The sequence below is a fragment of the Vombatus ursinus genome, unplaced genomic scaffold (genome assembly GCF_900497805.2).
Source record: "Vombatus ursinus unplaced genomic scaffold, bare-nosed wombat genome assembly UNPS02009918.1, whole genome shotgun sequence".
In the NCBI taxonomy this organism is placed as follows: domain Eukaryota; kingdom Metazoa; phylum Chordata; class Mammalia; order Diprotodontia; family Vombatidae; genus Vombatus; species Vombatus ursinus.
In genome coordinates this window covers 5,305,012-5,328,699 of record NW_020949696.1, presented here as the reverse complement: position 1 = coordinate 5,328,699, position 23,688 = coordinate 5,305,012, and the positions used below count along the sequence as shown (strand labels likewise).

The 23,688-nt window shown below is 44.7% G+C and overlaps 1 protein-coding gene across 5 annotated transcripts in view; it reads left to right on the top strand.

Moving 5' to 3' along the window:
• GNG7 (G protein subunit gamma 7) overlaps window positions 1-18,352 on the top strand; it is a 373,686-nt gene extending 355,334 nt beyond the window's left edge. For all 5 annotated transcript variants that reach the window (XM_027853087.1, XM_027853088.1, XM_027853090.1 and 2 more), the window contains 2 exons: window positions 5,649-5,767; window positions 17,096-18,352. In XM_027853087.1, coding sequence (XP_027708888.1) covers window positions 5,687-5,767; window positions 17,096-17,221 — 207 coding nt within the window. In that variant the 5' untranslated portion in view covers window positions 5,649-5,686 and the 3' untranslated portion in view covers window positions 17,222-18,352. The remainder of the gene's footprint in view (window positions 1-5,648; window positions 5,768-17,095) is intronic.
• Window positions 18,353-23,688: the final 5,336 nt, after the last annotated feature.

The following is a 23,688-nucleotide window of genomic DNA, read 5'->3' as shown; positions in this document are numbered from 1 at the left end:
GCCATATTTGTATGGCTTTGGATTATTCCATAAAATACTGCCACTCCAGACACCGGGGCATCTGAGGTATATGGCATCCTATAAAGAGTACCAAATTTGTAATTCAAAGACCTTGGTTTGAATGCTGGCTTTATTAATTATCTGTATCCCTGGACAACTCACTTCTCTCTGGCCTTCAGTTCACTCCCCTGTAAACAGGGAGAGACATTAGACTTCAGTTGTTGTTGTTTCAGTCGTATCCATCTCTTGGTGACCCTATTTGGGGTTTTCTGGACAGAGATACTGGAGTGGCTTGCCATTTCCTTCTCCAGCTCATTTTACAGATGAGGAAACTGGAGTAAATAGGGTTAAGTGACTTGTCCAGGATCACACAGCTAGTAAATATCTGAGGTCAGATTGGAATTCAGAAGATGAGTCTTCCCGACCCCAGGTCCGGTGCTCTGTCCACTGAGCCGCCTAGCTGCCGTGTCATTTGGCTACCTGACCTCTACAGACCCTTCCAGCTCACAATCCTGTGATTGTTTGGAAAGTCAGCTAAGGCCCAGGCCTCCCAGCCTGAGCCATTTGGAGGCATATTGGTTGTAGATCTTTCCTATGACCTCATCCTAGTCACCTTCATATTTTGGAATGAGTCACTTTCAGGTGATGTAACTGACATGTTGCCTAGCAGATCTCAGGATCCCATGGGGAATGTGCAGTGACTGATAACAGAGAATAAGATATGCCGCTTGGCACAGAAGAAGCTGTGGTAGCGGTCAACAGCAGCCCCTGGGTAAGGCAACATAAGTATAGTAGAGAGCAATTCTGTTTATCAAATTCACATACATTTATTGAGGGTCTACTGTGCACAAAACCCTCCACAAAAGTCTTGCCCTGCTGCATCATCACGGCCTAGAAGGGACCCTGAATTCTCATAAGCCTTTGCAGGTCCTACCAGTGCAGCTGAGAGATCTCTGAGAAGGCCCCATGATGGGCCTAGGTCTGACAGAGGTTTGTCACCAAAAGCCACAGGAATTCATGAAAACCACCTCCTAAGGTATTGGAGCATTTGTAGTCAGCATTGATGGAGTGCTTAGCACTGCATAAGACATAATCCTTCAGCTCAGGGAACAAGGAACTTGGGCTACCATGTAGTGAAAAAACAGTAGACCTGTTTTTATTCTTAGTTCAGCACTTACTGGATGTGTAACCCTGGTAAAGTCAGCTCACCTCTTTGAGGATCAGCTTTCTCACCTGTAAAATGGAGATAATATTTGCACTAACTCAGAGTTTTTGTGAAGGAAAAAAAAAGTACTTTGTAAACTGTTAAGTACTACAGTAGAAGGAGAAATAAGACATGGACACAAATAACTCTTCTTCAATGATATATTGATTTGGGGGACACTTTGGGGAGATAAAGGATAAATTTGGCTTTGGGGGAGGTTATAAGAATTTACATAGCACCCGCTATGTGTCAGGCCCAGTGCTAAGCATTTTACAAATATTATCATCTTCCCTGAGAGGTGGCTGTTGTTATAATACTCATTTTACAGTAGAGGAAACTGAGGCAGATGGAGGTTAAGTGACTTGTCCAGAGTCACATAGCTAGTAAGTGCCTAAGGCCAGATATGAACTCGGGTCTTTCTAAATCCACACCCAGCATTCTATCTATGGAGACACTTAGTTACATCTGCATTGATCCCTTAACCTGAACCAAGTCACTTACTATCCTGCTATTTTCATTTCTCAACAGCTAAATGGGCCTAATATTCACCTCCCAGAGATATTGTGAAAATTAATTAGAGCAATAAATAGGATCTTATTAAGCGTGTTGAGCAATTTTGTGCTGTAAAAAAAGCCATGCGTGTTGTTGTAGGAGATTGGATTGTTAATTGAGAGTGTGTCCCTGCCCCACCCATGAAAATGTCTGTGCTAAAGACAGTCTCCAAAGCATTAGGCATTCCTGGGCCTCCCAGACTCGGTCTCTCATAAAAGCCTTCAAGAGCTCATGGAATGAGACTAGTTCCTCTCACCGTCTGGGAAGAACCATCCCTCAGTTGTTTTGGAGTTTTAGGCAGAAATCCCCTGGTTCCGACCTCCAGAAGCATTCTACTGACTGCACCCAAGAAGGTCATCCTTTCCACAGGAAATGAAAGCTGGTGTATTCCGCCTCAAGTAATGCCCATTGGCATCAGTTCAGGGAGAGCCCAGCACCTTTGCTCAACTTCCACCTGCCCTCACATGTCCCTGCTGTGGAAAGTTTGATGTAAGACCTTGGGTGAGAGGTAAGGGGAAGAAGCCTGAGTCGGCTTCACCTCGATTTGTTTAAACAAGGAGCTGGTTGTAGGATGGTTGTGACAGATGCTCAGTAGATAAACGTGATACCTTCCCATAAGGATGGGCCAAGCTCCAGTGGCTTAGAACATGCAAATCTACGTGGAGCCCTGTGGTTCCCAGGAGCTTAAAAGGAAATAGACCATTGATAGTGCAAGGTGAACTTTGAACATAAATTCCCCAGTTAGTCCACAAGCATTAATTAAGCACCAGGGATTCAAAGATGGGCAAATAGGGTCCCTGCTCTCAAGAAGCTCCTTTTCTAGTAGGAGACAAAATATGTAAATATGTAAATAACTAGGTACTTAAGATACATAGAAAGTAGATGGAGGTAATCTGAGAGAGGAAAGCTTTGGCTACTGGGATGACTAAGAAAAGCCTCCTTCCAAAAGTGTTGTTTAAGTTGAATCTGGAAGGAAGCCAGGGAAACTAAGGCAGTACAAGTGTTCCAGGCATGGGAGACAGCCAGTACGAAGGCACAGAGATGGGAGAGGAGGGAGTGTGTGTGTGGAACAGCAGGGAGGACAGTGTCACTGGATCAGAGAGTACGTGATGGAGAGTCAAATGAAAAAGACTGGGAGCAGAGGGAGGGGCCAGGTTGGGAAGAGCTTTAAATGCCAAACAGAAGACTCCTGGAGGGAAGGAGAAGTCACTGGAATTTATGAAGTAGGGCATAACACAGTGGGACCTGCACATTAGGAAACTCACTTTGGCAGCTGAATGGAAGATGGATTGGAAGAGAGATCTGTGACCAGGAAACCAATTGTGCCAGGCTGTCGGCTATCATTGCTCCCTATCAGCTCCATTTAGCTTTCAAAGCCCTTCGTGATCTGGCCCCCTCCTGCCTTTTCAGCCTTCTTACATTTTTATTAGCTGTCCGCCATGCTTAGAACACTGCCTCCTCATCTCTACCTGTTAGATTGCTTCAAGTCCCACCTTCAATCAGACCTGAATCTAAAAAAAGTCTTTCCCATCCCCCTTAATGCTAGTGCCTTCCCTCTGAGATTACTTCCTATCTACCCTGTCTATAGGTTGTTTGTACATAGTTGTTTACATGTTATTTCCCTCATTACTTTATGAGCTCCTTGAGGGTGGAGGACTGTCTTTCGCCTTTCTTTGTATCTCCAGTATTTAGTGCAGTGCCTAGCAAATAGGAGGTGCTTAATAAATGCTTGTTGGCTGGTTGAACTAATTAGGGGGTAATCCCAGAGTGAGTAAGTACACAGTATAAGAAGGCCTGTGTTAATCCTTGCTAATAAATGTTGGAGGTTTTTTGACCTTTGATGACAACACGTGCAGCCAACTCTTTCCTGTTGAAAAGCAAATTTCTGAACCAGGCCCAACACTGGATCTTATACATAGGGTATCATTTTCATGCCTACCTCCCCCAGAAAAATCATCCAGAAGTCTACTTAGGACTCATCTCATGATGAGTATGTCAGACTTTAGACGAGTTATTCAGTGGCTCAGTCATTGTGACTGAGCACGGAAGGAAGGACAGACACTCCTGCCTGAGGGATGGGAGAGGGCTGGGGAGCCAAGTGGTTTCAGATGTCCCACTGCCTTCAGTTCCTATGGGTTTTTTTTATAACTGGAGGAGGCTGTAGAGATCATTCAGTTCATCCCCCGCATTTTCAGAGGAGAAAACTGAGGCCCAAGGAAATTAAAGAACTTGGCCAGAATTACACAGGGAGTAAGTGTCAGAACTTTGGATACAAATCCAGCTCCTCCGATGCTAAACCCTGTGCTCTTTCCTCTGCACTGCCGCAAGGAGCACGCCTCTCCTCATCACACTCCCTTTCACACCTTTCCCTTCTCTCTTCCCTCCAACACAGAAGTAGTGGCCATGCTTTGGGACCTGGAGAAACATTCCAGTTACCTTCTCATCCCGCTCCCCAAACCATAGGCCTGACCAGACCGAATGTTAGCTTAACATTACAGAAGAGCCAATGAGCTGAGGTTTTCCTCCAAGGTATTCGAGGTATCTTTCTTGCAGTAATTTAACTCTTAATCATAAAACATTTGTTGAACACCTACTATATGTAAGGCCATATGGTGGGAGAGATTAATAGTTCCCATTCTTATTGCATTTTATGTTTACAGAAAGATTTCTTCACAACAATCTTAGGAAGTTAGTCATGTAAATGATGTGATCTTTTTTACAGACAAAGGCTCAGGGAATATAAGTTACTTGCTCAAGGCTGCATAAGTGTCCAATCTGGGATATGAACACAGATTTTCTGATTTTAAGACCAGTGCTCTTTCTACTACCTTGGATGCAAAGTCAGAGACCTTCTCTCTTATCCATAAGGAGTTTACAATCTTAATTCTCTTCAGTTCGGCAATTATTTAGTAAATATCTGTGTTCATCCTCTCCACTCACAAAATCACCTCCCTGGTTCAGTCCCTCATTTCCTCTTATCTGGACCACTACAATAGCCTAATTGGTCTTCCTGTCTCAAGACCCTTCTTCCTCCAGCTGCCAAAATGCCTTTTCTAAAGTGCAAGTCTACCCAAACCATTCCCCCCCACCTCTCCCTCCCCACCCACACACATACACATACACGCACGCACACACATACATATTGTTTCCCCCATTAGAATGTAAACTCTTTGAGGTCAGGAATTGTCTCATTTTTTTCTTTTCTATCTCCAGTGCTTGGCACAGTACCTGGCACATAGATGAATGTTTAATAAATGTTTGTTGATTGATTGATTATGAAGCATCGTTGTCAGCAGTGCCTGGAGAAGATACGTGGCTCCTCAGAGAGCTTACATTCTATTTGGACACAATATGCACACAAAATAACCATAATACAAAATAGAACAAGTGCATAGGAGAGATAGAAAGTGCTATGCTAGGCCAAAGAAGGGAAATCACGGAAGGCTTCCTGGAAAAGACAGCACTGACATTAGTCTTGTTTTGAAGGATAGTTTTAGGAGTCACACGTATAAAAAGATAGCTAGCAGTACATGGTCACATGTGATAGACTAGACGAGGTACAAACAGTAAATGCCCTCAGAGTTGAAAGCAGGGTGGCATCCCCGTGAGCTGAAGAAGTTGGGGAGGGCTTTCTGGAGGAAATGGAACTTGAGTTGGGCTTGGAGGACTCAGCAAAATTCAGATCAGCATAGGAAAAAAAAAGAAGGCCCAAAGTTGTTCACGGGTCAGGAATCTGTGCGGGTGCCTGATACTGGAGAGCGTGAAGTATTCCACAAGCCCCGGCTGAATGCCTCTGTTAAGTTCAGATCGAGTTGCTTTTGTGTAGAAAAAGCTAAACTGCTTAACTGAAACTCAATTCAATATGTCCTTTTGGTATTTTCCTCCCCAACAGCTTTCTCGAGAGTTTGGGCCTAGAGCTGATGGCAGACAATGTCCACAACTAACAACATAGCCCAGGCTCGGAAACTGGTGGAGCAGCTCCGCATCGAGGCTGGAGTGGAGAGGGTCAAGGTGAGCGGGAAGGGGCCTCAGACCTGACCTGTCGGGTCAGAAGGACACAAGCCGGGGCCCTGAGACTCAGAGCATCAGCTCAAAGGAGCTCCTGCCTTAGCCCGGGGGAGACCTGAGAATGTAAAGTGTTAGGTCTGGAAGGGACGTTAGGATGCAGAACACGGATCATCGGAGCTGGCTGAGACTTCGGAACAGAGAACATAGGATGTCTGAGCTGGAGGGATCTTGGACAACATCGAGTCACGCCTCAGGGAAAATCTTGTCCAACCTCCTTGTTTGCAGATGAGGAAGGTGGATCCCAGGGAAGATCTCCCCAAAGCCACAGCATCAGAGATCGTAGCTCATAAAGCATAGTCAGGATTAGAACCCAGGTCCTCTGACTGTCGTTTATAAAGCAGGATACTGAAAGCTCCAAATTTTGGGTCTTAGGATCAGAAATGTAGAACCCGAATGGACCTTCAAGATCATTAAGACCAGTCTGTGTATTTTCCAGATGAGAGATCTAGAGAGATGTGAGAGACAGCCTCTCATAGTGGCTAGGGTGCTAGCAGTAGAGTCAGAAAGACTCTAGAGTTCAGATTGTCTCTCAGATGCCAGCTGTGTTCATTCACAGCTGTTAATAATGGGATAAGTCATTCACTTTCTGAGCCTTAATTCTCTTTTCTATAAGATGTAGGTAATAACAGTACTTACTTTACAAGGTTGTTGTGAGGATTAAGTGAGATAATATATGTAAAGTGCTCTATGCTTCGCCTTAAATCAGCATATGAATGTCACTTACTATTATCGTTGACAATAATAATCATGTTACTCTCCTTGGATCACAAAACTAATAAGTAGCAGAGCCAGAATTTGAACCCAGGCCTCTGAATTCAGTGTTGTTTTGACTCTGCTATATTGCCTTTCCGTTTACCTGAGGACATGGGCATTCCTGGTCACCTGACCAGTGGCCAGCTTCCTGAGTGACTTAGGTGAAAATCCTCTTAATTCCCCTACTACTGCAAAGCTTTTATCAAATGGTAGTACCAGAGACTGCTTCACCCTCAGCCTGCTTAGGGATAACATCAGCCCTCTTTTCTCCCACTAGATTAAAGTGTTTGTGCTGGAGGCATAAAATGGTATCTCCTTTACTTTTCCTTCAGTGTTCTCTCACACACCTTTAAGCTACTTAGTTCTTTGTTTTGTTTGTTTTTCTGGAAAGGACCCAGGATTTACAATCAGAGAACTCGGTTGGAGACAATGCTTGGTCCCTCAGTAGCTTGTGTGCATAACTGCTTCTCACTGAGCTTCATTTTCCTTACTAGATAATTATTTCTGCTTTATAATTCATCTGCAAAGTAGGTGTAAGTATATGTGCCCTTTGGATTTCTCCAGAGCTGTTGTGAGAACCAAATGAGAGAATCCAGTTCACCAAATATGTATGAAATATCTGCTGTGTGCAAGGGACTGTGTCCCCGGGATAATGAGACAATAAAATAATGTCTGCTGAAGCATTTAAACTCTTTAAAGGCCACATATGATATTGTTATTCAGAACCTGCTGTGTATTTCAGCCCTGTGCTAGGTTATATAGAGGGATATGAGAAGAGGAACACACAAAGCCCCTGCTCTCTGGTGGCTCCCATTCGAGTTGGGGAGACAGAACTCACACATACACGAAATGATTAAAGACGAGTCTCAGACAGTGCATCATTAAGGGCTGAACTGTGTGTATCATAGGAGTTCAGAGAAGGGAGAGAGCAGCATTAAGTATATGGCTCTGAATATTATATCCAAGTCTGAAAGGATTCTTTCTCCACCGCCCACCCGCCCATGCCTGGTGGATGAGTGTCTGGCCTTTACTGCTCTTCATCAACTCTGCCTGGCCCTCAACCAAGACCCAGTTTACCTCCAGCTTCCACTTGTCTGACATTTCTTCCAGTTCTAAATCTTATTACCCTATTGGGAAGGCCCTGCAAGATCATCTAATCCAAGGGTTCTTAGCCTGAGGCCTATGAACTTGGTTTTTTGAAAATATTTTGATAATTTCAAGTATCAATTGAATTGGTTTTCTTTATAACCCCATATATTTTATCGCATGCATTTAAAAACGTGATTCTAAGGCATCCATAGGCTTCACCTGACTCACTGCCAAAGGGGTCCAGAACACAAAAAAAGGCCAAGAAACCCTAACCTAGCTCAGCCTTCTCCTCATTTTATAGATGAGTTATCTGAGGACTGGAGAGGTTAAGTAACTTGTCCAAAATGATGCCAGACTGTAAGTCAAAGAGCCAAAATTGGATTCAGGTCTTCTGTTGCCAAACCCAGTGTCCTTTCCAATATTTCCACCCTTTCTGCTGAGAAAGCACCCTCTGAGCCTGAATGCATTGCCTTAAACCCCCAAACTTTTTTGTCCTTGCATTTTTGTTTTATGGCTTTAGTCATTCATTTGCCAAGCACTCGTTACATACCTATATTTTTTGCTAGGCACTAAAGGAGAGAAAAAGTTTAGGTAAAACCTGGTGCTTGCCTTCATGGAGCTCATTGTCTAGTGAGAGAAGACACAAACACAGAAAACTATAGCACAGAATAATTTATGGTAAGTGCATCGGAGAGAGGCCAAGTGCCATGATGTCCAAAGTGGAAGGTAGTTACTGTAGCCTTTAGGGAGGAATAGAAGCATTGAGGAAAGTGTCCAGAATGAGGTGGCATTTTGCGATGGGCTACAATTAAAAAGATGGATGAGACTTCAAGGGATAAAGATGGAGGAGAAGAGAGAACATTTCGGACATAGAGAACAAGCTGAATAAAAGTTCAAAGGCTGCATGCTGCATTCCGGAGATGGAGCACATCGATATTGATTGGACCGAGTAGCCTCGGAGCTCTCTCTCACTTCTGGAATTCTGTGATGTGGATGGTTGCCATAGTTGATGAGCTCCATCCCTGACCAAGGCAGGTAGAAGGGCTGCTCTGAAGTGAGGGGTCTTTAAGAAAAAAATAATTCCCCATCAAGCATTTGAATTTTCTAAATGTGGATCTCCATGAACGACCTAACCACAGCCCTGTGATTGGCCAGGCCTTGGGGCCAGCCTAAGAATGAAATGCTTTCTGGCACTGTCAGTACCAGAAGAGACAGAGTGGGAGAGAAAGGGGCAAGTTTTTTGTTGTGTTTTTTTTTTCTTTTTGCTCTTTTCAAATCCAGCCTGAGGTTTTGGGCCCCTAAAAACAGCAACCAGACTCCAGACTCTGGGGCATTGCACCATCTGAGAGGCTGGCTCAGCAGAGGCCTAACAAATTACAGGTCTCCCCACAGCAGACAGTCCTGAGCCTTGAAGTACAGCTAAGCAGCTATTAACTTCCAGATCACAAACTCAGCCAGGACGGGAGCAGAGGTGTGTCCCTGGTTTTTATGGAAGGAGTTTTCCTGTAAATGCCGGGGGTGTGGGGAGGTACTGAAATGCTGTAGCCACAACACGAGTCTATTTCCAGTGCCTTTAGACTATTTTTATAGTCTGGGATGGTCGACTTTTAAAATAGACCCACAAAAACCAAATTGGGTGCTGGAAATCAAAGGAGATAATCCAGTGAAGAGTTGGATTAGGAACAGAGGCACAGCAGTTTTCCCTGTCTCTGGGGAGAGCCTCCAGTCTGCCCATCTCAACCTAACCCAGTTGAAGCATTGGACTGACTAATCAGAGGACCTAGATTCCAGTCCCAGCTGCACTACCAACAGGCTATGTGGAACCCTGGGCCAATCATGTCACCTCCCTGGGTCTTAGTTTCCTCATCTGTAAACTAAGGGACTTGGATGAGATGCCTCAGAGGTCAGTTCTAAACTATATTTCTAGTCCAGGCTAAATATGTATTCTGCAGTACAATATGTAGATATTTTGAGTCCATCCTATCATCCCTTCCTTTTATTAAATATTATATCTGATAAAAGCCCCTTTCCAGAAGTAGAGAATCTAGGGAAATGAAATTCCATTCATAACAGCACCTTCAGTTTGTAGAGAGCCGTCTACTTTGACCTAGGCCCAAAAGCGTGAATTTACAAGAGGCCTACTTTGGTAGGTACCCTAGAAGACAATGGAAAGACTCATCATAGCTATAAGCAGTGATGGCAGGTATGGACCGGGGGACTTAAATGACAACATCAAAGACAGCCAAGACCAGAAAAAGAGAGAAACTGGCCATGTCATGAAAGTGAAGAATGGTCAAGCCAAGTACTGCACTGATGCCCATGTGGTATTGAGACACCTCTCCAGGGCATCAGGCAAATCCTCTATGGAGGATTTATGGAAGGAAAAGGACAAGGACCATGTAAGATAAGACACAGAGGGGTTCATGAATGCCCTCATGAAGGAAGATCTGCATTGATTGGCTCACAGATCTGCCCAAGTATAAGGAAAATCTTTCTGACCATTTAGAGCTGCCCCATAGTGGAATGAGCTGTCTTTAAACTCTAGACCCATAGAATGTCAGAGGACCTGAGAACTCATCACCTTCCATCTCTGTACACAAGGTGCAGAAAAGGCTAGATAACCCTCTGGAAATGCTGTGGAGGTGATTCCAGCTTCCAGGGAGGGTGAACCAGACTAGGTGACTGCTAAGGCTTCTCACTCTAGGATTCTGACATCCATGAACCTCTTCCCTGCCCTCCCTCCCTCACTCCTCCCCCCCCCCCCGACATATACAGTTGCCAGGTTCTGGATTATCTCCTTATTATAGCAGGGAAAACCAAGTATAGAGAGGAGACTAGACTTTACATACAACTAGGACTAAAATCTGGAACCCTCTGGTCATAGGCTGAGTAGAGCTGGAAAGGGCCTTGGAAGTCATTAAGTGCAAGCCCATCATTTCACAACTAAGGAGGCTAATCTCCTAACAGAGAAGTTCAATGACTTGCCCAAGTTCACACAGCTAGTAAGTTTCTGAGTCAGGATTTGAACTCAGGTCTTCCTGTCCCAAAATCTGCACCCTATCCAGTGTGCCATGCCATCCCTTTCTTTAAAAAAATTTTTTTTACTTTAAAATTCCTTTAAAAAAATTTTTTTTAAGGCAATTGGGGTTAAGTGACTTGCCCAGGGTCACACAGCTAGTAAGTGTCAAGTGTTTGGTCCACCTAGTTGCCCCTTTTCATTTTTTTTTCAATCAGCAAAATTCCACCTTCTCTCCCTCTCATGCTAGCCCTCCACAACTAGCAGCAGCTGAGAATGGAAAAAAAGGAAAAGGAAAGAAAAGAAAAAGCCCCCATCTTAAACATGTAGCATCAAGCAAAATAAATTTCTGCATTGGCCATGTCCAAATATGTTTGTCTCATTCCACACTTTGAGTCCTTCACCTCTATCAGGAGAAGGGGTAATATGCTTCATCATTAATCCTCTGAATCATGGTTGATCATTATGATTATCAGAGTTCCTGCTTCTTTCAAAGTTTTTGTCTTGATCTTATTCTTGTCATTGTATAAATTGGTCTACTGGTTCTTTTCACCTCTCTCTGCAGCAGTTTATACCTTCCAGATTTCTCTGAAACCATCCCCTTCATGGTTTCTCATAGCAGAATAGCTAGTATTCCATCACATTTACATGCCATAACAGGTTGAGCCATTCCCCAATTCGTGGGCATCCCTTCAGATTCCTATTCTTTGCCACCTCAAAAGGAGCTATAAATATTTTTGTACGTCTTCTATTAGAGTTTGTTTTGCTTAAGACTAATCCCTCTCTTAATCTGCTCTCCCTCTAATTCTTCCTTTTCCTTCATATTTCCCTGTTGATTGAAATGTATTTCTATATGCAACTCTGTGTGTGTGTATTCCCACCTTTGGCTAGTTCAGATGAGTGAGGTTCTTGTGTCAGCTGCTGACCCTCACCTCCTCCTCACTTGTATAGATGTCTACTTACATACCCTGCTGTAAGATCATTTTCACTAACCTTCCCTTTCCTCCCTCCACCCCCAGTATATTCTTCTCTTCTCTTTCTATTCTTGTAAGTATATTAAGACATAATAGAACCATTCCCAGGCCCTGTCTAATCAGACACCCTCTATGACCCTTAATGAGGATAGAGTTCAAAGGAAATACATGTATTATCTCCTCATATTAGAAGAGAAGCAGTTTACCTTGTTTAGTCCTTTATCATTGTTCATTCATGTTTGCCTTTTTATGTTCCTCTTAACTCCTGTGTTTGAACTTCAAAGGTTTTACGCTATTCTGTTCTTTAAATCAGTCCTCTTTTTCATTAAAGATCCATTTTTCCCCTGTAAGATTATACTCAGCCTTGCTGAATAAGTTATACTTGGCTATAAACTCTTATCCTTTACTTTCTGGAATAATGTATTCCAAGTTCTCTGCTCCTTTATAGTGGTGGCTACTAAATCATGTGTAATACTGACTCTGACTCCTCGATACACGAATTCTTTCTTTCTGTCTACTTGCAGTATTTTTTCTTTGACTAGAAGCTCTGGATTTTTAGCTTTGATATTCTTGGAAGTTTCCATTTTGGGGTTTCTTTCAGGAGATGATCAATAGATTCTTTCTATTTCTACTCTGTCCTCTGGTTCTAAGAGATTTGGGTAGTTGTGTTTTATGATTTCTTGAAATATGATATCTTCACTTTTTGTTATTGTTGTTCATGGCTTTCAAGTAGTCTAGTAATTCTTAATTTTTTTCTCCTCAGTCTGTTTTGCAGATCATTTGTTTTTGCTATGAGATACCTTATATTTCCTTTCATTTTTTCAGCCTTTTTGACTTTGTTGTAATATTTTTTATTATCTCATGGAGTCATTGGCTTATATTTGGACCATTCTAATTTTCAGGAAGTTTTTTTTTGGTTTGTTTTTTTGTTTGTTTTTTTAGGCAATTGGGGTTAAGTGACTTGCCCAGGGTCACACAGCTAGTAAGTATCAAGTGTTTGGTCTGAGGGCAGATTTGAACTCAGGTCCTCCTGACTTCAGGGCCAGCACTCTATCCGCTGTACCACCTAGCTGCCCCTTAGGTTCTGGGTATACCAACATTTGTTTTGTTTTGGTTTTTTAGGCAATTGGGGTTAAGTGACTTGCCCAGGGTCACACAACTAGGAAGTGTTAAGTGTTTGTTCTGAGGCTGAATTTGAACTCAGGTCCTCCTGACTTCAGGGCCGGTGCTCTATCCACTGCGCCATCTAGCTGCCCGTGGAAGTTTATTGATTGGGCAAGGTTTTATTTTATACCTCTTATGCCAAACTATCAATTCCCTTTCCATTTTGTTTTTCCATAGCTCTTGTTTCTTTTCTGATTTCTCCCCCTAGTGCTCTCATTTCGTTTATTAAAAAAAAAAATTTTTTTTTAACTTCTAAACTGATTTCATCTCTCCCAGGAATTCTGTTTGAATCTGTGCCCAAGCTCTGTTTTTTTTTCCCCCTGAGGCTTTGCATGTAGATATTTTAGAGTCGTCATCTACTCCTGAGAGTGTATTGAATGTCTCTGTCACATAGCAGCTTTTTATAGCAGGATTCTTTTTTTGTTTGTTTGTTTGTTTGTTTGGTCATTCTTCCAGCCTACATTTTGTTGCCAGGCTTTGTGCACTGGTCTGCTGGTCCCACTGCTACTTTCTAGGGGTATTGAGTGTTGTATTATTCCAGACTCTCAGGAATAGTTTGGGCTAGGGATCTGCAAATTTTCAGTGCTCCCAGAGTGGTCTGGTCTAGGGCAGAATCTGATTGTTGTCCCTCCTTGTCTGAGGTCTACAAATTCCTGATCCAAATATGAACCCAAGTAACAGAAGAATGCTGCTTGATGTGTTCATGCTCAGCCAGCTGGACAACTCTACTGGTTCTGAGACAGAGAATGCAGGCTCCCTTGTGGTCTGGGATTCTTGCCCTCATCATTCCTCTGCAGGCTTCATTCAGACTGGGCCAGAAGCCAGAACTGAGACCCTGCTCTGCTCCTGGGGTCAGAGTCATACTGCTGCTGTTTGCTTTTGAATGTGTTCCTCTTGGCCTAGGAAAACAAACCATCCCTGGATGTAGTTTCCCATCTGTGGCGGTGTGACCCAGGTGGAGCTAGGTAGTGAATGGTAAAGCTACCAGTTGACACTTGTTCCTACGCTCTGGAGAGCCCCAGTCTGGGTCTAGGACCTCGTCTTGCCCTGGCACACCGTTTCTCCCTGGGAACCGGAGTGCTCCACAGTGATACTTGTGGCCAGATCCCATCCCTGGTGGCCACAGACTTCTCTGTCTGTCTCGCTATTCTGATCTGAACTGGAGAAGTGACTCATTCTGACTTTTTCTCAGATTTCTCCTTCAGAGTTCAGCCTGGTGCATTTTCTAGATCTGTTTGGAGGAGATTAGGGTTTTTTAGGGGGGCGGGGGAAGGGCACTCATTGTGCCGTTCTACCATTTTGGCTGCACCTTCATGCTATCCCTTTCCACCTATTCTTCACAAGGAAGACTGGACCCATTTTTGGCAAGTCTCACCTCTCTTCCTGACAAATCCAGCACTAACCAACATTCCCCTTTCATCCTAGTAAATTAAGTGCCAACTCAGGCACCTGGTTGAGGCCCTCCTTCCCCCAGTCACTTCCATTAAGTAGGCTTACCACGCACAACTTCACCCCCATACACACTTTCTAGACCTTGAGGACTTGGAATGATGAACCAGCCTGTGCTTAGCAGCCTTTAGATGAGAAATCAGGCTGAGTGAGATACTTGACTGGACTGTCATCAGTGACTGCTGAACAGCTCACATCGAGATTTCTTTCAGATTGGCCTCTGATTGGTTTGTAAACATGGTGAAGTGTCTGCACTTTTCTTGCTGTCTGAGACCTCTTTCTTTTTATGCCAGTTCCTCATTTACCAAAATGCTAAGTTGCCCAACTAGCTATCTAAGATCCCCTTCCTTTTTCACTTTAACGCAGCCCATTCTAATGGTAACAGTGACGCGTTTCCTTTTCCGAAGCAGTTTAGTGTATAGAAACATAGACTGTTAGACTTGATTAGAACCTTAAAATGTAGAAAGTCAGAACTAGAAAAGTATCTTAGGACATAGAACATGTAATGTCAGAATGAGAAGGGATGACCTCAAAATATAGAACACAGAATATTAGGTCACCCAGTCCACCCTTTCATTTTGCAGAGGATGAAACTGAGGCTCAAGGACTCAAAGCAATTGGCCCAGGATCAAAAAACAAGTTTAAAACTATAACTATATATGTGTGTAGCACCTTCTGCTCCAGGGAAGTGAGACGAGTCAGTGCTCTCAAGGGATACTCTCTAGCAAGGGAGGAACAACATGTTCACTAGTAACAATAAAACAAGGCAAAATATGAACTAACTACGAGGGGTTAGAAAGGAGAGAGAGAGAGAGAACTTCCAACTTGGAAGATCAAAGAAGTCTTCCTGGAGGAAGTGACATTGGAGTTGGGTACTGCAGAATGAGCAGGCGTCCGATTAGGGGAGGGAGGAGTGCAGGACATTCCACACAAAGGGAGAAGCACATAAACAGGAAACCCCAGGGTGTATGGAGTGAATAGGACCAGGTTTTCTACCCAGAACTGTCACTGATTCTTCCAAGTCCTTGTGCTTCATCCCACCTCTTTTCCTTCAGGCCACTGAACTATTGGATTTCCTTGAGGTATAGATTGCAGAAGAGTAAGATGGAGTAGAGAAAAAGAATACCAAGCTATGAAAACACCTCATCCCTGTTGGGACTGGAGAGTGGAGCCAAAATATAGAAATAAAGGCAAAGAATCAGAATTTAGAAGCTGACCATGTGATCCAGTCCTCTCCTCTTACAGATGCAGAAAGTTCTATGACTCCTCCAAGATCACACAGATCATATGGACCAGAGCTAGCCTTCAAACCCAACCCTGACCAACTTTTGGGCCAGGACTCTTCTTTCTATGCTACACTACCTCAGCAGAACCCCAGAATAACTTAGGGGGCACATCATTCTACCCTAAAGGTAGGGGTGTGGAATACTTCGATCTGAAAGGGCCTTCCCAACTCCATTTGGCCTAGAACTATATGGACTGAATACTGTAGCAGACTTGATGAGAAGCAGTGACACCTCACTCCCCCCGACCTCACCCCAAACCATGCACTGAAAGAAATCACGCAGCCCAGAAACATTTCCAGGATTTTGCCTCCTTTTTTTGTCTGGGCATATGAGCTCTTTTCCAGAGATTCTCAGGGGCTGATCCACTGCAGAAATCTAGGATCATAAAATGTCAGTGTAGAATACAGAGCAAAGACTGTCAGACTTGGAAGGGACCTTAGAACATAGAACCAGATCAAAGACTGTCAGAACTGGGGGGTATCTTAGAACACAGACTCTTAGAGCTGGAGGGGCCCTTAGAAGTCTTGGGAAACGGAGACCCTGAGAAGGGAAGTTAATATTCCTTTGTTTATTTAAAAGCTGCTCTTCCCTAAGTGGGGAAAGCATTTGTGAAGCTTCAGTAGCATGGGGGTGTCAGGCCTTTCTAGAGTTGCCTCCATATTTTAGGTAAGAACTAAAGGAAAAAGACGAATCCCAAGAACTCACGTTCACATAACTAATGCTTACCAGAAGCAAAGCACCTTGTCTGTGTCATCTTGTCAGGTCCTCGCAACATGGAAAGACCAGTGGGCTTGGAGTCAGAAAAGTTGAATTTGAATTCTGGCTCTGCCTCTTACTACACGTGTGACCTTGGACAAGTCACTTATCTTCCCTGAGGACCACTCCCTTCTTTGAAGAGATGAGGGCATTAGACCAGATGACCTCTAAGTGACTTCTCACTCTGACATTCTGTGTTCTCGATAGCATAATACGGTAGAAAGAGTAGAGAACTTTCAGTAAGAAGCCCTGGCTTTTCGTCCTGGTTCCACCACATTCATTCTACAATGGACGAGTCTTTGAAATAGTTTTCTTATCCGTAAAGATGGAAGGATAATAAACGCGCCTACCTGTCATACATGATGGTGGAAAGATAGTTTGCTCTAAGACCCCAGACAGCCTGGAACTTTTGGTGTGATGGTGTCCTGGATGGACTGCACCCAAATCCAGTGCCTCTGATCCTGCCTTCACAGGGCTGTTTTGTAACCTTGCCCCAAGTGCTCCTTCCCTAGCACCAAAGCTGCCTCCAGTGACCAGTAAGCAGCAGGTGCAATGGAACAAGTTATTTATTTCCTCTGAATCGTAGTTTCCTCATCTGTAAAAGGAGAAGGTCAGCCTAAGTGACCTCTGACCTAGATGAGGTCCCTTTCACCTCCAGATCTGTGATCCTGTGATGAGCCCTTGCCCAAGGCCAGATGTGTTGCTCAGCCCCTGCCTAAAGATCTTCGTGTCCCCTGACCTTGTTTCTTTGTGTTTGCTCTTTTTCACCTCTACCCATGTGCAGGTGTCCAAAGCCTCCTCGGAGCTCATGAGTTACTGTGAACAGCACGCCCGGAATGACCCCTTGCTGGTGGGAGTGCCTGCCTCAGAGAACCCCTTCAAGGACAAAAAGCCTTGTATCATCCTATAGCTCCATCCTCCTGGGCACACACAGCCTCTCTCCCTGGCAGGGCCATCCCCATCCAGTATCGATTTCAAGCCAAACCTGTCCTAAGTCACAAAAACTCTCAACAGCCAAAAACACCCCCAGAACCACTGCAGCCGCAGCCACCACCAACACCACCACCACCACCACCACCACCATGAGGAGGGGCAAACACTATGCTTTGCGTTTGGGTGGAAAATCAAATCCAGCATGCCCACGAGGCGGGGTCAGCATACCAATCTAAAGCAGTCCAAAAGTCCCTGGGAGGAAGGGGGTAGGGGCAGGGTTTTGATTTTTTTTAAGATACTCTATTGCCATTTAAATAGTGGTTTCAAAATAAGGGTGGGTGGAGAGACAGGAGGGAGACCTAGGGTGTCTGCCAGTTATTAGGGGGCCCTCACATCAAGGTCAAAGTGGACCTAGGTTATAATTCCTCCTAGAATGGCTTGCCATTCAGAGACTCCGGTTAGATTGGCAGGAATTCAAATTTAAAGGAATTGCTTATTCTTTTAAAAAAGAAACCTACTCTTTCATTTAAAAAAGAAAAAAATTATGGAAATTATGCATTGCTAAAATGGGACCGGGGGAGGATATTTTGACAACAGTATCATATAAAGGGATAATGAAAACATGGACCGGGATGGGGGGGGAGGGGATAGGGAAGGGAAGTCATCCATGGACCACAGCATGCATTTCCCAGCTCATACATCACAGGGCATCAGTATCTCCACCACCGAGTTGTGGGCAGCACACTCTAGCAGCCCAGCCATCAAGGGAAGCAGTCAACAGTGGCTTGAACTGGGGAGTGCCCATCTCCTTGCATTGTCAGTTTTGTGGGGGGGTTGGGGGGAGGGGCATTGGGGGGAAGCATGAGGTATTGATGTGGGTATTTGAAACCTTTGAGCCCATCCTAGCTCTTCAATTTCTGTCTATTGTTGCCTGAGCAGAGGGCTCAGGATGAATCCTTTGATCTTGTCTTCTGAGCACTGGGGATGGGAATGGGTCAGGATTGCTTTTTGTTTCTGAGGGTAAGGGGTTTTGAAAGATATTTGTTTGTTGTTGTTGTTGTTAATTAACTGTGTGGCTCAATCCTTTTTAAAAACTCCTACCCACTCATGAGATTATTCTTTGTCAAAGACACTAAAATAAGTGCCCCCCAAGTGTCCTCCAATTCCTTTCCCCTGGGTCAACATGTGCCCACCAACCCGTTTAAGTACCAGAAAAATGGAGCTTAAGGCACTTAAGCTGAACCCTAGAGCCAGTGATTAAATACTATATGCCAGGCCTTGTGCCAGACACCAGGTAGAGTTTAAAGTATGTACCAAGATAAAAAGAAAAAGTCCCTGCCCACCTGAAGTTTAAAATCTTGTAGAGGAGAGAAAACATGTGCACAGATAGCAGCAACACAAATTGGAATAAAATAAGCCAAAGGAGAGGTTCCCTACCAGGTGCTATAGGAGCTCAGAAGTTGGGAGGGAGGTGCATTTCCTTCTGAGGGGAGTCTGGAAAGGCTTCATGGAGGAGGTTTCACTTAAGTCAGGCCTTAAAGAAAGGGGAGCAGGGCAGCTAGGTGGTGCAGTGGATGGAGTACTGGCCCTGAAGTCAGGAGGACCTGAGTTCAAATCTGGCCTCAGACACTTAATACTTACTAGCTGTGTGACCCTGGGCAAGTCACTTGACCCTATTGCCTAGCCAAAAAAAAAAAGAAAAGAAAGGGGAGGCAGAGAGATGATGAAATATCATTATGGCCAGAATTCTGAGCTTCCCTGACCCTCATGGAAGATGAAAGAACCTAGGGAATTCTCTTCCTCTTCACAGGGAATGAGCCAACAGGCTAGGAATACCAGACAGGGCAACCCCTCTCCCCATATCTGCTGCTATTGCTGACAGCCTATAACAAGGCAGAGAAAGTCCCTCCCCTGCTGTATCATAGGATTTAGAGTTGAGACTTCAAAGATCAACTAGTCTAATTGTCTCATTTTACAGATGGTGAAACTGAGGCCCACAGAATCAAGGGACTACTTGCCACAAGGTCACCCACTGGCAGAGCTGGCATTTAAACCCTGCTTGAGGTTTATTGTCCAAAGCACTTGTCCAGGGAGGTGTGGGTGGACTGAGGGATGGGGGGAAGAGTAGAGCTCAGGGAAACCTCTTCCCTCCCCATTCACCGGCCAAATCCCTTTGCTCAGTGGCCAGGCCACGGCCCCCAAGCAAGACAAAAGCCAGATTCCAGAAAGTGACCAATAGAATTCATAGAGTCTGATACTAAGAGACCTTTGAGATCATTTAATTCTTGTTTCCCCAACTGATTCCCCTGTCCACAGAACTTTTATTACCGTGGAACCTTGACCTTTCTTAAAACCTGTAAGCAAAAGCAGTGACTCATCCTCCCAAGCCCAGCGTTCACCCTCTTTTCCCCACTCCCAGTCCCTTCTTTCCTAGCCTTGATGCTAAGGCTACAGAATTTGAAGCAAGATAGATTTTAGGATTCGGTGCTGGAACGGACCTCCAGATCATCTAATCCATTTCACAAAGGTTCAAATTGAGGCCCAGAGAGATTAAGGAATTTACCCACGGTCACACATGGCTAGAAGGTGACAAAGCCAAGATTTTAACCCAGGTCTTCTGATTGCAAATACAGTGCTTTTTCCATTACCTGTGAAATTAGATATTTTACCAATCTGCAGAAAAGCATGGGTTAGGGACCACTGATCTAGTCCAGTCCCCTCATTTTACAGAGGAAATTCAGGGGGAGAAGGTCATCAGTGACAGAACAAGACTTTAGAAACCAGCTCTTTCTACTCTGCTGAAGGCAAACAACCTTCCCACTGGGATAATCAGGCCGTTTCCTAGATGAATTTACCTAGAACTGTCTATAGGAATCAGGTGGCAAAGAGCACCCATCTGTCTGGCAGCATGGTTTCCAAGGGACAACATTGAGCTCAGATTTGAGAGAGGATAATACAATCCTAGGCCCCATTTACCAGCTAAAACAACCACTGAGTTGTATGGCTGCCATGATGCTCTTCCTACCCCTTATTGTTGAGTGAAAGAGGTATGGCTGGTGTTGACCAGCTTTGGACTTTCTTAAAGAACCATGGAAAAAAACTATTCTCCCATGGCCCTCAGTTTGCAGTTTTCTGGCAGTTCTCTCAGCCAGACCACCAAGCACCTTATCCTTGGCCATTTCTAACTTTAAGAAAGGGAAAACTCTGAGGATCCCTGCTTAATTCCATTTAAACTTCATCATAGGATCTCAAGTTGGAAGGGACCCTAAAGTTCATTTTATAGATAAGAACCTATGCCCAATGAAAAAAAGTGATTTGCCCAAGGTTACTCAGAGCCTGGATTCAGATCAGTCCTCTGATTTCACATCCAATGTTTTTTCCCCACACCACCCTTAAGGTTATCTGGGCCTTCCCAAGGACCATTTTTAGGGATATCTAAAAGACTTATTGGTAACAAATACTGCATGCTCTTTTAACTGCCAGTCAAGTGGACTAACTCACAGGGTGATTTACCTAGTGCCCCACTCTCAGTTCAGGAACTTCCCTGATCTGATCCTTCAAGCCATGCACCTAAGCTTAGGGGCCCCCTCAAAGCCTAGCCCTGAAGGTGTGCCAGAACACAGGCCCAGGGTAAGAGAAAGATGACTAGAGATAAATGGAAAGCCAAATCCTTCAGGACACAGAGTTGAGGGGGAGGACTTTGGTCAGAAAGCTAGCTTTTAAAGACCCCCATCTGCCCATTTGTTCCAAAGATGGCTCAGTAAGTCTGTTTTCCCTCCTTCCATCTTGGTAGCACTGTTAAACTTTAGGTAGAGAAAATGAGATTTCCCCTCCTCTATCTGACCTTGAGAAGACAAAATATAAGTGCTGAGTAAGCTTCTCACAATCATAAAATGTTAAACCTGGAAGGAACTTTAAAGATCATCAAATCCAAACCCCTCATTTTGCTGAAAGGGAGACATAATTTGTCCAAGATCACACAAGCAGTAAGTGGCAAATCCAAGACTAGAACCTAGATGGTCTGATTCCCTAGTACAGTGCTCTTTCTGCAACAGTCCTAGATCCCTAGTACCTTCCTCCCCAAAGCACTGGCTCATCCCAGACATTCAGCTCCCTTATGGACCTGGGTGGGCATTCACACATAGGTTTCTGGGCCACGGTGAGACCTTCTCCCTGGATCCTGTTGATTTCTCAGTGTTGCACTAGGCCTTGCTTACCTTCCTCCAGAAAATACATTTGGTTGTGCCAACTCTTAGGGCACTGCCCCGCCTTTTCTCCTGCCCAGAAGTGGGCAGCTGTGCCAAACCTTAAAGGGAATCCCTTCCTAGCAGAGCCCTGGCTAATAGCTGACATCATCCTGATTATCTGGGAGGGGAGACCTATTCAGTTAATTTACAATGAGGGGGTTGGACTAGATAATCTCTAAGGGCCCTTCCAGCTCTTAGTCATACAGTCCTACAGTCCAACGTGCTAAAGGAATTTGGTAGGAAAAAATTAGATCCAAAAGTTGATGTGAGCCAGATTCTAGCCTCAAGAAGCTGCTGTAGCTTGTGGACACCACCCGGTACAGCTCTCACTTCCTTTGGGCCCCCACACATCCGACCTGCCCCTGCTTGTGGTCTGTCCTTCTTCCTTCAGTATCCCTAGATAGAGGGAAATTGTTAGTACCCAAACCAGGTCAGGATTTGGAGAAGAATGTAGTCCAACAGCCTCCCAGGGAACTTCCAGCCAGTGAAAGCCATCCATCCCATCTAAAAATAAAGGACTTAATTGCTCCAGGATGAGTTTTTTTTACTTCTGCTAGAGAAGAAATTAATCTCATGGTAACACCAGGCAGAATATACAGCTAGCTTTGGTAACCATGGAGAAATGGTTTCTGTTCTCCAAATAACCAAGTTCCATATTTAGATGCCAGTATAACTACAACCAACCTTTGTTAAGCACCTGTTACATACAGAGTGCTGTGCTGTAGACTGGAAGGCAAAGTTTAGATGAGGTATTTGTCTACCTTTGTGAGTTTGTCTGGAGGAGTAATCAGGGTCAGGAGGGCCAAGCAATTTTCATTTCTGACAAACCTCCTGCCCCACAGGCCTAGGTTCACACTCTCCTCCCTTCTCCACTGATTCTTCTACCCCTGGCTTCTCGAATGCTGCCCTATGAGTCTGCAGCTGCCTTTAACTGTGTCTCCTAGAGGCCTGGAATTCTCATTCCAGATTGCCTGTCCAGGCCTTACATGATACAGATGATGAAACTGAGGCTCAGAAAGGGATCACAAGATGAGTGGTAGAACTGAGACTCACTCCTAGGCCTCTAGCCTCCCAGCCCATGAAGGTTGCCATTTCATAATATTTTGTTGCCCTTCCTCCCACCCATCTTCTCCTCCAAGGAGCCCTCCATCTTTAGTAGCTGCACCCTCCTCACCCCCGTGTGCCCAGCTACTCAGGCCTGGGATGAGGGGAGGGGAAGAAAGTTGGGGATTCGTGGCACCCATGCTGAAACCAGAAAAGTAGGAAAGAAGGTGGCCACTCACTTTCTACGAAGAAAAATCCTCAACCTTTTTATTCTTCTGCTCTCTAAGAGTAAATCAGTGTTCATACTTTAGATGAGATGTTTTTGTTTAGGATAAACATAACTACAGATAATAGTAACTGCTTGTACTTTTCTGTCTGTGCATTTGCCAAAAAGAAAAAAAAAATAGACTTTCTTTAGGACTTTTAAGTGCTTTCTACAAAGCAAGGAGGTAGCTTCTCTCCTGCTTCCAGTGCTGGAGTGTCAGCGGTGGCCTAGGCCAAGCCCAGCACCCTGGGACTGTTTAAGACCAGCCAACCAACTTCTGAAGGTGTTGGCAAGAATTGGGAAAAAGGAACTGAAAGCAGGGCAGGGAAATGGGAAAAGGGGGAAATGGAATTTCTATTGCATCTGCAAAGCCATTCACTTTTTCCCCTGGCTAGAGGTTGAGGGGCCAAGGAGGCATTAGGGCTTCCACCTGCCCTGGCCTAAGCAGGCTCTCACCAGGCCCACTTGGGAACCTGTGAAATTGTCAGGTTAATACCATGCAACTGTACAATGGCTCCCTGGAAGCAAAGATGTATGCCCCACCCCACCCCCTCCTCAGGATGGCCTGGCTTCCTCTAAGCCTAGATTGAGATCACCTGGCCACATTGTTACCCCCACCCCCACCCCCACCCAGCAACCCCTAAATGAAGAATCTCCCTCGGTCATGACCTTTGACCCCCAGGGATGTAAACTTCTGAGGCCTGCTCTAAAGCGGAAAGGGCCTGTCTTTTGTCTTCTGGGCCCACATCTTTGATACAGCATGGTCCCTGAAGTCGTCATAAACAGGGGCCTCTGGGCAACTCATCCATCTCTTTAACAACCTCCTTCCAGGGCCGTTGCCTTCTGGAAGGCCGGAAGAGCCCTTCAAACCACTGCCTGAGCTCAGCC